Source organism: Pholcus phalangioides, unplaced genomic scaffold (assembly GCF_987345545.1).
Source record: "Pholcus phalangioides strain wild (caught in Gottingen) unplaced genomic scaffold, Ppha-v1.0 ptg000015l_1, whole genome shotgun sequence".
Lineage (NCBI taxonomy): Eukaryota > Metazoa > Arthropoda > Arachnida > Araneae > Pholcidae > Pholcus > Pholcus phalangioides.
The window spans coordinates 43842932-43856444 of NW_028301608.1; the positions used below are offsets into that span (position 1 = coordinate 43842932).

General features: G+C 35.7%; 2 protein-coding genes across 2 annotated transcripts; both read right to left on the minus strand.

Moving 5' to 3' along the window:
• Nucleotides 1-623: 623 nt before the first annotated feature.
• Nucleotides 624-2279, minus strand: LOC149076081 (uncharacterized). Its single transcript, XM_089243609.1, has 4 exons — nucleotides 2165-2279; nucleotides 2010-2056; nucleotides 870-1344; nucleotides 624-711 (listed from the first exon to the last, which is right to left on the minus strand). The coding sequence occupies exons 1-4, from the start codon at nucleotides 2262-2264 to the stop codon at nucleotides 662-664; spliced, it is 672 nt and encodes a 223-aa protein (XP_089099735.1). The 5' UTR covers nucleotides 2265-2279; the 3' UTR covers nucleotides 624-661.
• A 612-nt stretch (nucleotides 2280-2891) lies between these two features.
• Nucleotides 2892-10230, minus strand: LOC149076082 (TBC1 domain family member 23-like). Its single transcript, XM_089242177.1, has 8 exons — nucleotides 10168-10230; nucleotides 8852-9065; nucleotides 7865-7923; nucleotides 6158-6248; nucleotides 5998-6082; nucleotides 5050-5129; nucleotides 4664-4778; nucleotides 2892-3188 (listed from the first exon to the last, which is right to left on the minus strand). Exons 1-8 carry the CDS (start codon nucleotides 10228-10230, stop codon nucleotides 2903-2905), a joined length of 993 nt encoding a protein of 330 aa, XP_089098303.1. The 3' UTR covers nucleotides 2892-2902.
• Nucleotides 10231-13513: the final 3283 nt, after the last annotated feature.

The window sequence follows — 13513 nt, forward strand, 5'->3', positions numbered from 1 at the left end:
AACTGCAGATTTTTTATTGAACATTTTTAGTCAGCTGAGGGTGTGGCCTATACAGAAAATTTGTTCACTGAAAAGTTATGGTGCTAACCAGGGTTGGTGATATCATCACGACACTGTTATATTATTAGCCTGAATATATGAATTAAAATTTTTTATTGATGACCTTTTTTCTTCTGCAGTGGCTTTATTTTGTTGAATGTTTTTTACCTGAAAAACAGTGAAAAGGTTATGCAGTGGATTTCACTTGGGTATGTCATGAGAAATGTGAGAAAAAATTTTGAAAGGGAGATTTTGAGCAGAATCAGTTTTGAGTTGGGACTACAAAAGCAAGCATAGTAAAGAGGGATTGACTGTACTCCACTTTTTTTTTAGTTCAACTTTTAGGACAAGCTTGGTAAGCTACTGTTAATTTTCATTGTTGATTGACGGAGGGGTGGGAAGAAAAAAAAGACATACCGTTCAACATATAAAATTAGCTTTATTTGCAGTTGATGCATGTTTTTTTTTTTTTTTTGCTACGCAAGCACTCAATTATGTTTCTTCTTCGCAAATTATAGGCAGTCGTCTCATTTGTGTGCTCATTCATCGCAAATACTATAGACATTCATTGTCGTATGCACTGGGCGGGAGGGGGGGGGTGGAACAAGCTTAGATTGTAGCGTTATTGTTTTCCAGGATAAACACTTCCCCTTGAGAAAATTCTGTGGACACCTATGGAGACATACATAAGGTTTTCAATTGAAATGTTTATTATGTACAGAAAAAAAGGAAAATGAAATGAAAAGTTAAAAACAAAATGAATACATTAAAAAAGAAATGAATATTAAAAAAGGAATGAAAAAAAAATTGAAATTAAATTTTATATGTACAAAGTATATCAATTCTCCATCTTCTTTTGAAATGCCTCAAAAATAGCTGTTTTTCAAGAATTTTTTTCTTGAATGCATGCAGTTCATTATGTGACTCCAGTCCTTTTCTTCGCAACTGCATGTTGCTCAATTTGCTGTTTTTTTTGCAGTTCAGCCTCTCTTCGGAAATTCTCTTGTATCGCTTCAGATACTCTTTTGGCTGACACTGCAAATGCTTTCTCGCTGGGGGCCATTTCCTCACTCTTTGTGTGGAGGTAACTCTCCCGCCAAAAAAACCTCTTGCTTTCTTTGCAGGTGGCTCTGCTGTTGGTGGTGGTCGCACCATACTGTTTTTGGGGAGTTGGGAGGATGTCCCCTCTCCGGGGTCGTATTCCAGAAATGAGCTGCTCTGGCCTTTTCTAGAAGGTGGTGTTGAGGCTTGCGATGATGACACACCTGCCTCGAACGACGGTCCTTCCCCAGGATTGTTGCTATCCTGCAACGACACATTAGATTATTGAATGCATCATACATAAAGGTGGTTGATAAATTGATACTTTTACATCAGTGCCCTCATGCCAAAAGCATGAATGATACTTTCCTCATTGGGAAAAAAACAAACGGGGGAAATGCAATTTGAATGTTGACTCTATCCATGTACGAGGTTAATTGCCTAACATTTTTCAAGAGGGATACACATTTGCGTATCAGGCATAACTTAAGATAGCAAAATAAGGTCTCGCACAAACTAGGTGATAAAAGAAATGACAAATGAGCACATTCATGCTTCTGGCATAAGGGGGACCAGATATGCACGTTCATGAAACTTTTCCCCTCATTAGATTCGACAATATTTTTTAAATATTTGTAATTGCATGAAACTCTTTTCATTGCATAACTTCATCTTACATTGCAAACACAAAAATATTTTCTCTACTATCAACTTACACATAAGTGAACTGAAAATAATTTTGTGTGAATTGCAATAGAAACTTATTTTAATTAATTTTTTTTGTATGATATTTCACACAGTCTACATTTTATTTTCACATGCAATTGCAGAAAGCTGCATTAAAAAAAGAACTTGATATATGCACATAGAAATGTGAGGCGAGGACATTTCTCCTGAATAACAGTAAACAAACATTCGTATCATCTTACCTCATCGTCTTCACAGTAGCTTTGTGCCTCTGATTCGGCGAAAGAGACTGTAAAGATAACAAAAAACAAAAATCAGTTTCCAAACAAAAATTTGAAATTTCCATATGTTGCTTATTAATGGGGAACAACGGTTTAAACACAGAATGATTTCTTACCTTCAACATCAATGGGCTGATAGTCTGCATCAGAGTTGACTGCGTTTGGCAGGGGAACTCTACTGGCACCTATGGATATTATTCGCTCCTGCAGTGGCATAACGATAGGGGCCTGCAGTACACCCCCGCCAGTCTTGAACAGTTGCCTCTTTTCTTCTGCCACACTCTATAACGATTGTTTCTTCATATTCCTGTACCTATCGTGCAATTGCTTGGTGGTCCTGGGGAACACTCCTGGCGATGCATTGAATTTCTCCCTCAGGACCTCCCAAGCATTTTCTTTTTGTCGGTTAAAAACCGCGTTAGTTTTTTATTTTCGATCACGTGACTATACTCGCTTACAAGAGCGATCAAAATATCATTTTCTAGATCCGAGAAATTTTTTCGTACTTGCTTTTCCATGGCTGTAATGTAAGAGGTAATGTAAAAAAGTAATGTAATAGAAGAAATTCTCCATGTGCAAAAACCACGAGGAGCAGCGGAAAGATTTTTTTCGCTTTAGCACGTGACTTTCTTCAACGAATGAGCGTATAGCATCATCAGCATCGACGCTTACTATCTGAGTTGGGTAACTTTTTACGGAGAATACCGATCTCCTTTTACCTTCGGCCACGTCTTACACTACTCTCCTGGTAACTACGGTATGGTGAATACGGCCGTATGATGGTCATCTTCTTCATCGTCAGAAGTTTTGGACGGCTGAAGTTTCTGACTTCTTGAAAGAAAATTTTTTGCTTTTCAACTGTCATTTTTTTCCACCTGTGAAGATAAATCATATATTCTGTATTTGATAACTTCAGCAGCATCTCCAGCTTTCGGTATGAACAAACAGTCTGTAGCACTTATGGTAGATTCATTGTCCTCTGTGGTGCCATGGCTGAATGTAATGCACTCGGGATATTTCTTTTTCGTGGTAATTTTTATGATTTTCGATAATGTTCTTCTTGCAACTATGTAAGCATAACCTTTCTTGAGTGGATTTGATCTAAGTATGTACATGAGGGTGCTCATAACTATCAAGTGGCTGAAAAAAAATATAATTGTGAGATATTTTTCTAAGGAGTTGAGCATAAACAAGTATGAATAACAGCAATTATATTTTAGATAACACAGCTCTTTAATCCTTACTTACCATATGCACTTGTGTATAAGCACTCTCCCCCCACCTTTCATGTGAAGATCCCAAAACCCCACAGTTGGTCAAGTGTTTTCTATGCAAAATTTACCCACGAAAAGCCACCAACCACCCCATTCAATTTTGGAACAAATTTCTAAACAAATCTACTTATACACAAGTATGCACAGTACTTGCAATGTTTAAAATTGAATGAAGCTGAGAAAACAGTTTTTTATGTGTACATGTTATACATGATAGATTTGGTCCTTATAAATAACTGATAAAAATATTGTAATTATGCATAATAACCAATTTACCACATTTACCGTAATGCATGGAAGGATAAAATAATTCTGGTACTGTGGCCCATCTTCGACAACACAAACATGTAGTTTCAGGGCACGATTAAAATACAATTGGATTTTTTAATTTAATTGGCTAATTTAAATTGGTGTACCCTGCATGCAGTTAGAACTTGATTGTTTGCAGTTATATTTTTTAAATTCATTCTACCAGAGAATGAGTTTTTTCCCCAATCGGTCATATCAACTGCCAGTTTTCAGTCAGTTTTTTTACATTTTGATAACAGAAGGAGAGAGATAGTTTTTAAATATATATTTTTTTATCCTCCCCCTATGGGGAAGTATGAGAATAAAAAACATAGGGGGGATCCAGCTCTCTCATAACCTTTTTTAAATTATCATGGAAAAATGTTGTAAGCGGAAAACCCTTTGAACAGGAAATCCTGATGAGTATTAGTAAAAGTTGGGAAAAAGAAAATAAGTCACAATTAAGTAGAAAAATGTTCTAAGTGAGAACTTTACTAACGGCATGCATACAGTATATAGTAATAATATATGAAACAATGGAAAAGATAAGAGTATCTCCCTTCTTTTAGTTTATTGTTCTCTGGGTTTGTGGGGAAGCAATATCATCTGCACAAAATAAAAAAAAATAAAAAATGTGGCATTTTACAGAGAGTTTGGTTATTTTTGCTGAGCCAGTTATAATGCAGATTAGTGAAGTGTATGGAAACCAAGACAGTGGTTAACTTGAATATGTGAATGGAAAAGACATCGAAATGAGACAAAATTGGCAGATTGTCTGAGACTGAGATATTAGTTTGTAAACCATGTTGATTGTAAATTGGAACTTCTTGACATCCAGGCTTGTCTGCATGTAGAGTTTTTGAGTTGTTTCTTTCAATTTATAAAAAAATAAAGAGTACACACATGCAATTTTTTAATTACAAAAAAGGCTTTCGATTCAGGGATAGCAAAACAAAAGATGAAATTTCTAAATCCCAAACAATTAACAGTAAAAAAATTTATCCTCAATCCAACTCAATTATTACTAATTTAAGAAAAGAAAAAACCACTCACCTAGGGTATTCAACACCATTCTTCATTTCACAGCATTCGAAAGAGCCAATCACATCTGGCTTATTTACCCATGTTTGGAAACTGACTTCTTCATCAGTTCCAGATGTTTTTTCATCTGAAATATAAAAATGTTTGAAAAAAATGTAATTATTTTTAATGATGGAAATATATAATAAAATTAATTTATATAAAAAAAAACTGTTCTTTAAATTGTTATCGCAGAGTAGCTGTGCATATTGTACCTTCAGTTTTTTCATAATGCAAACGTTCACACAATTTTTTTGCTGATAAGCATGGAATTCAGCAGTCCATGATATTTTGAAACAACATTTGTTTTTACATTGTAATTTTGTGAAAATTGATTTTAAAAAACTGATTCCAATTACCTTCATGTTCATCATCAATGCTGAATACAGGGGCTATGCCTCTATACCTTTTACCAAGGCGGTCATGAGGACTAACGTGCCTGAAAATAATAATGTAACTTATGTTACTCATAAATACTGAGGAGAAAAAATTGACAGAAAATGCATTCAATGTACGCAAACAAATTAAGAATGTGCAAGAACATCAACTCAATTTTTATGTGATAACTTGAACAAATTTAAAATGACAAAATTCAACAGTTACAAAAGATTTGTGTTAGTGCATTATATAAAGTCAAATTTTAAAGCTCTGAATCATATCAAGTCATAGCAATTTTTATTGTGAAAAAAATTATATTTTAGAAAAATAACAAAGCTTCATAAATAATATAAAAAAAAAGACTAACAGGATCAGATGTTGAAAAGAAGTGATTGAATTAATTTTTATTTCTTCATCTCAAAGGAAAACTTTTTCATTCATTTTATTCACATGTATCTGCTGCTCTGACAGCTATAAAACTAGTAAATAAAGCTGCAAATACACCGAAAAAAACAATAAACTGCTGGCATGTTTCATTCCCATTTCATAAAGAAATCTTAATATAGTTTTTTTCCAGTCAAATGAGTTGTCCCTTGTGAATGCAACAAGACGATATAAGGACAGTGAAAGAGAAGAGACTAATTGATGAAAGGGAAAAAAGAGTAAAATCAATGAAGATATATCGGTATTTTGGGGATGAAAAAATTAAACAGTGATTTTAAGATCCTCCCTTTCACAATGGGTCTGGACATAGGTATATTTTGGGCCCTACAATGTTTGTCAACCAAACTGAATTCTGCCCATTTTGCTATAATTTGCAACATGCTGCCATTTCTTTCGCTCTTTATCACAATTCACTGTATGTTTTCAAGATGATATATCATCATTTAATGTTTTTCTTAATATACTTATTTAACAGAGATTCTCACCTTTCTTCTGAAGATTGTGGACTGGCAATATATTCTCGAAATCTTTCCCTAACAGTAGCGCCCGGTTTATCACAGCAGTTGCAAACTGCAAATTAAAATACTGTAAATATAAATATTATTATTTGCAGTAAATTTGATATACCATGACATATAGACCTACATGTTACGGCCAATGTCCAAAGTCTAGGCACTTCGCAATGTAGCCAGCCAGGTCGTAATAATTTTTGGCACACGTAGCTCTTCTTTACACCCTCAAACAAAAAAAAATATTGTAAATATATGATATTTATTATAAATGAGATTTAAGTCTTATCTTCCCATATAAAAGGCTTAAAGGTCCCCCCCCATACAAAAAAAGTTTTTTAAGCTCACACAAGCACTGAAGTTATTCACCTGTTCATTTGAAAATATAAAAAAAATAAGGAAAAAATTTTAACCAAATCAAAAAATACAGTATAAACATGAAATGAATACTAGGTAAAAGAAAACATTAAAATATTCATCCTAAATAGCAATTCTCTTCATTTACTGTGATTTTTTTGACAACTTTTTATCAATACAAAAGCAACATTAAAATGCTGTAAATTTGTTTGACAAAATTATTGGTTGAAATTAAAACAAACATTTTAAGTTAACCCTATGTTATAAGCAATACATATTTTCAGCCTTAGCTGGCTGATGGTTGATTTTAAATCACCCTTTATAACAAATGATTCTCAACCGCCGGGCTGGTGCTAGATACCGGCCCTGACATTAGCCAAACCAGGTACTCATTTTTCAAATTTATTTCCTGTTAGTGGTATGTATGACTGGGCCTTTCACTTGCAAAAATGAATTAAACCGGGGTGGGTTTCCAAAGGTTGATAACACCTGCTCTACAGCGAGGATTCTAATTTTAAGCTGTACTCATCATACAGGACTTTTACTACACAAATTAATTTTTTTTAAATCTGTTTCTTACGTTACATATAACGTAAGAAGGGTATATTACAACTAAGGAAGGAAATATTACAGTACAACTTTATTTAAAAAGTAGTGTCACTCAAAAGTTGCTGAATTTTTTATTTTATTTTAATGGCTGAAACAGTTTTATGTTGTGATGTGCTATGACTGTTTGCTACTTTATGAATTCAAATGCGCAAAAAAAAAATTAGTTCAAAGCATAGCTTGAATAAACGACCATGCAAAAATCATTATTGAGACTATTTTGAAAGTGGAGGGTTCGTTCACCGACCACTCAAGTACCAAAAAGCTGAGGCTGTGTCAATAATACTTTTCATACAAATTTAGAATGGTAGTCATGTAGTAGAAGGAATAAGGCGGTTGACAACAAACTCTTCCTTCTACAATTCAAAGATATTATTAAACATTTATTAAACAATTAAACACAAACAGAACTTACAAGAACGAGTGGACAGCGTGACTGTCTCGTTTGAGCGGCACAATCCCAGTACCGTTTTGACATTGCGCAGGCGCGCTCTTTTCCCTATTACGTGGACAGCGCCATCCAGTGCTGGACGCTGTCGCCACAGTCATTACATAGCTCACAAACATATGCCTAGATTATACATATACCTATGTGAGTGAAAATTACAAAGGTATAAAAAATGGCATTCCTTCCATTGTTTTTAGCTTTTGCTGTTGCACTTTAAACATTTTATGCTGATGGGGATAATTAGATCACAAGCAGCAGTTTAGGGTCAATTTTGAATATTTGAACAATGCAATGAACTTGCCCAGAAAGGATTAAAAACTTAGACCTGCATAGCTGGAGGTTAGTCATTCACTTCTTTTTATATATAAACAGTGATAACTTTAACAATTTAAACTATAAAAGTAATATTATTTTAAAAAAATGAGTACCTACTCTGTCAATTATAGAAGGCCCTTTATCTTCAGTGCCATTTGGTAGCGATGGAGTTTCCTCTTAGCACAGCAAGCAAGTTTACGGACAATGATCAGTCAAGTGGAAATGTAATCGGTCTTTTATGAGGTCATGCAGAGCTACAAGAAAAATGCATTAATACATAACAGTATGAGTTATCATGAAACATCAATTTGAATAACTAAAATATAAAACTGGCTTAACATTTTACAGGCTGAATTGAGATTGGTTTTCATAATTTTTCCTGTCATTTCCCCTTCTGATCCTTTAATTTAGAAATATCAACCAAAAAAGTGCATGAAAAAAAACATTTCCTGTATGTTTTCTGAGCATCCTATGTCCATACAAACAATATTGTAATTGAAAACAAAAAAAAATTATTCTTCCTTAAAAATAGGTGATTAAAAAAATTGTATGTCACAAGTGCTGAAATGAACGAAATCTTTTTTTTGTAAATTGAGTTTGGAATATCACTCCTTCAGGGGGAAAAAACCAAGCGCTTTCATAAATAAAGAATTTTTTTTTCTAATAAATAAAGCAGATGTTTCCAATTGGGAACACTGACTGTTAAAAGGTTAACTATTATGATTAAGCTTTTTAGGGTTCAAACAAAACCTTTTATCATAAAAATTAATAATCTCAAAAAGTGTAACATGTAAGATTTTCAAAGAAGAGTGTATATAAAAAAAATTGTGAAAAAAAAATCAATACCTCTCATTCATTTCCCATCAAACTAATTATCAGCATACAAAGCAAATTTTAAATTTCATGGGGAAAAAATAATGAGCACAATAAAAATAAATTCATTGAGTTTGATGTACAAAAAATACATAAAACAAAATTTTCAAAAACTATAAAAAATTAAAAATATCTTGCTTCCCCTTCCCATGTAATCCACCCCCCAGCTATTTAATATATTGAAAAAATCCAAACCTCAAACAAAAAAAAAAGGAAATAAACACTACCAACCTGCATAACCACCAAGGGCAAGACTGACATATTTCTGATGCTTCTGTAAAAGACTGGCAATGACCATATGAGCATACTGATCCTCTTCTTCTCTTCCACTGCCCATGAAGCATATCTGGTCACCAGCTGCTACAGAGTTTGCTGCTATGGACTGATCCTTAGCAGCTTGCAATGCTTCTACTGCAGTTCCAAATGTATCAGGTTCTTGAAGCATCTAGGTGAATGAATAAAAAAAAGTTGTGCAAACACAAAGTCGGGCAACAATGGTTTTCGGGCCTCAACAATCACTTTCCGATCGTTTACTTTGGTTACCATGGTTCCCTAGCAATGTGTTTAAGACATGTATATTAGGGTGGAACGAAAAAAAAAAATTTCAAAATTGCTATTGTAATAGAATTTAAAATATGCCTTTATGTGAAGAAATGCCATTCCTAATTTTTTTTCCCCAAAATTCAAGCTTCTTGAGGTTCCTCATCACACCTAAAGTTTTATGCACGTGTGGAATTCTATAACATGACACCGCGGAGGAGGCTTTCCTATTCCCCTGAACACATGATTCGTGAAGTGAGCTGGATGTTTTCCCCTTGTTTCCAGTATTCATCTGCAATCTTACCCTTTAACTGATAGGGTGTATAGCAGTCAAAATGACGACCAGAAGCTTTTATTGTGACATTTTAGGAAATCCTAAAGAGTTGGATTCTCAGGTCTTGCCCACCCATGGCGATGTTATGCTTTGTTATTTGCTGACTCAACAGAATATGAAGGCACAACAATCAAGAAAAGATCTAGCTACTGCAGACATTCTTGAAATTACCGTGTCAAAGATAGAAAATATTTGGAAAACTGCTTCAATTTTTACGGTTTCTCACCAATGGATATGCTGAATTTTCAGAATTTTACTGTAAATACAAGAATCGTCAGAAAAATATGAAAGCAAGGAAAGAATCTCAAACTTTCAAGTTGAACTTGAAATATTTTCAGTGCAAATGTGGAAATTGTTTGATATTGCAGCATGCAAATGCGATTTTGAAGAATGTAAATATTCCAAATTTAGAGCGAGATTCCTTGCAAGATCAAAGAAGTACAGGCAAGATGGCCATTGGTCGAGTAGATGTCCTAACATCGAAGAAATTGAAAAACAATGAACAAAGGAAAATGAAAATGGTATCCCATTTGAAGTCATCTCAAAAAGAAACGTCGGAAACTAGTTCATCAAGCACTGAAAACTCATCTATATCCAACAATTCTGAGGAAAGTGATCTAAATGAGCTGAAACACAGTTTGCCGTTGAAGTTAGCATTTCCATCTACCAGTACCTGAAGCTGGTCCATCAATCTGTGCTGAAGCAAGTACTTAATTTGCTTTTGAAGTTCTACCATCATCCTCATAGATGAGAACTAAATTACCAAATGTTGCTCTTGCTTGTAATAGAACTGGTGTGTCTGATCGATCAGCTGTAATTATTGTGAATGCTGTGCTGGAAAATGTTGGGTTATTGACGAAATAGAAGCCAAATATGATAATAGACCGGATGAAAATAAGGCGTGAAAGAGCATCACAGAGAGTTCTTTTGCAAGATAAAATTCCTAAAACAAAATGTGCGAGGAATATATTTTGATGGTCAAAAAGACAAAACCTTAGTTAATGCCAATGAAGGTGATTCTTTCCATAGAAGAACCATATCTGAAGAACACATAACCCCATATTGCAAGAAGCCTGGTTAATTTATCTCGGTCACACAACTCCAAGAAGCAGTAGAGCAAGGGATATGAAGTCATCAATCCTACACTTTTTGAAGAAAGATTTTGATACGAAAGAATTGATGGCGATCGGATGCAATGCGACGGAACTGTTACCAACACTGGTTATAAAAATAGTGTTATCAGATTAATAGAGAAAGAAATAGGCCATCCCTTACAATGGCTTATTTGTCTTTTTCACTTCAAGGAGTTACCTTTAAGGCATCTTGTGATGTTCCATCCATGATTGGATGTTCCATCAGTCCACACGGGCTTCCAGGTGATATCGGAAAAAGTTTAGAAAATTGTGACAGATTACCTATTGTGAAATTTAAACCAATCTTTAATAACCTTCCGATAATGGACAGTTACAACAGTGATTTAAGTGCAGATCAGATATATCTTGTGGAAATAGTACGGGAAAAAAACAGAATCAAGAGAATTCTGAAAATTAGAAATGAAGGATTTTATCAGAAGCAGAAATCCGTACATTCCATGTTCCGAAAATAAACTTTTCTGCTAAGCACTATTCGGAACTAATTGCATGCGATCAAGTGCGAGTGACTGAACCACCTATTATAAAAAATCAGTTGGTGATTACCGAGCTTTAAATGCACAGACTGTGAATGACCGGTACAGTGTACCAAATGTTCTGGACTTTACATCTGAATTGCATGGTAGTAAAATCTTTTCTCACATAGATCTCATCAGGGCCTATCATCAGATTCCTATACATCTTGAAGATGTCCATAAAAGTGCTATTATCACACCATTTGGGTTATTCGAGAGCACTCGAATGCAATTTGGCCTTTGCAACCTGCAGCCACATTCCAAAGGTTTATTGACAAGGTCACTTGTGGACTTCCATTTGTATATGCCTTTGTTGATGACATACTGGTAGCCCCGAAATCACCAGAAGAGCACATTGAACATCTAAGGTGGTTATTCGAACTTCTGCAAATATATGGCCTCAGCATCAAGCCCTCTAAATGTGTATTTGGTGTATCATCAATTGAATTTTTGGGTTACGAAGTTTCTGGATCTGGCATCAAGCCTTTAACAGATCGTGTTGATTGTATCCTGAACTTTCCTAAGCCAAACACCATCACTAAATTACGACGTTTTCTTGGTCTCTTCAACTTTTATCGTCGTTTTGTACCTAGAGCTGCACACATCTTAGCACCTTTACACAAGTTTTTGGAGGGGATAAAAAAACAAGAAGAAATCCAAAAGAGCTACTCCAATCAAGCCAGCTGATATCCTTCAGTGGACTGGTCCAGCCGTGCAAGCATTCATCGATGCGAAGCAAGCTTTAGCGGGTGCAACATTACTTCCCCATCCAATTCCTGGTGCCAAGCTAAGTCTTTGGGTCGACGCCAGTGATTTAGCAGTCGGTGGTTCACTAATGCAATCAAATGGAAAGGGATTAGAACCGATTGCATTCCTGTCCATGAAACTGACAAAGAGTCAACAGAAGTTCTCCACTTATGACCGAGAACTGTTAGCAATGTACACTGCTGTCAAAAGATTCCGACACATGCTAGATGGCTGTGAATTCACAATTTTCACGGATCAGAAACCTCTCGTCTTCGCCTTCAAGCAAAATCCTGATAAATGCAGCCCACGTCAATGGCGACACCTTGACTTCATCTCGCAATTCAACACATGTTCGTCATACTAAAGGTGCAGATAATGTGGTAGCTGACGCTCTTTAAAGAATAGAAATCAACTCGATTTCCAAATCACCATTCCTGGATTTTAACCATTTTGCAAAGTTGCAAAATGGTCAGTTGCAAAAATCAGCAGTTCTGGTCAACGAGAGGATCCTGAATTAAAACAGTTACAGCAAGACAACTCTAGTTCACTGATTTTCAAGTCAATGCCAAGTCCATTTACCGCAACAGAACTGGTATGTGATGTGTCTACAGGCTCACCATGACCATTTGTTCCAGCGAGCTTCTGCAAGACTATTTTTCATCATTTCCACAATCTTGCTCATGCAGGTGTAACATTGTCTACTCAGCTAATATCTACAAGATACGTTTGGCCTAACATGAGAAGGAACATCAAAGATTGGGTAATGTGTTGCAATGAGTGCCAACGCGCAAAGGTTCATAAGCATACCAAAACACCTTTAGGCACCTTTGCAACACCCGATGCAAGATTTTCTCATATTCATATCGATCTGGTTGGACTTCTGCCTCCTTCAGAAGGAAAGACATACTGCTTAACAGTAACTGATCGCTACACCAGATGGCCGGAAGTCATACCTGTAGCAGACATCACAGCCGACACAGTTTGTCGTGCCTTGTTCGATGGTTGCATTTGCCGTTATGGATGTCCATCAACCATAACAACCGATTAAGGACGGCAGTTCGAATCATCACTCTTCAGAGAACTGATCAACCTTCTTGGCACTAGCAGGATTCGTACCACTGCTTACCATCCACAGGCCAATGGCATGGTCGAACGGTTCCACCGTGTCTTAAAAAGCTCATTGAAGGCACATGAGAATCCAAAGTGGACCGTCACATTGCCAGCCATCTTACTTGGTCTCAGGGCAGCCGCCAAGCCGGATATCAAAGCCTCTAGTGCCGAGTTAGTTTTTGGTACATCTTTCAGATTACCTGCAGATCTCTGCACGGATACACCCGGTCAGCTCTCATCAACATACACATACAACAGCTCAGAGAGCGTACGAATAGTATCAAACCATGCAAAACATCATCTCACGGGCAATCAAAAATTTATGTGCATCCTCAACTGCAAACATGCTCACGTGTTTCTTCGAATTGACAAGATCACACCACCTTTGACACAACCATATACTGGACCCCATGAAGTGCTTTCTCGTAATGAAAAAAAATCACTTTAAATATAAATAGGAGAAAGACCTGTGTTTCACTTGACAGAGTGAAACCCG

Coding starts and splice junctions, on each gene's coding strand:
- LOC149076082 (XM_089242177.1), bottom strand. CDS start 10,230: ATGGTAGAACTTCAAAAGCAAATTAAGTACTTGCTTCAGCACAGATTG. Junction 6,083..6,157: donor TTGGACATTGGCCGTAACAT/GTAGGTCTATAT, acceptor TTTAATTTGCAG/TTTGCAACTGCTGTGATAAA. Junction 5,130..5,997: donor CCACAATCTTCAGAAGAAAG/GTGAGAATCTCT, acceptor TATTATTTTCAG/GCACGTTAGTCCTCATGACC.
- LOC149076081 (XM_089243609.1), bottom strand. CDS start 2,264: ATGCCACTGCAGGAGCGAATAATATCCATAGGTGCCAGTAGAGTTCCC. Junction 2,057..2,164: donor TCAGCCCATTGATGTTGAAG/GTAAGAAATCAT, acceptor TTATCTTTACAG/TCTCTTTCGCCGAATCAGAG. Junction 1,345..2,009: donor GCTACTGTGAAGACGATGAG/GTAAGATGATAC, acceptor GTGTCGTTGCAG/GATAGCAACAATCCTGGGGA.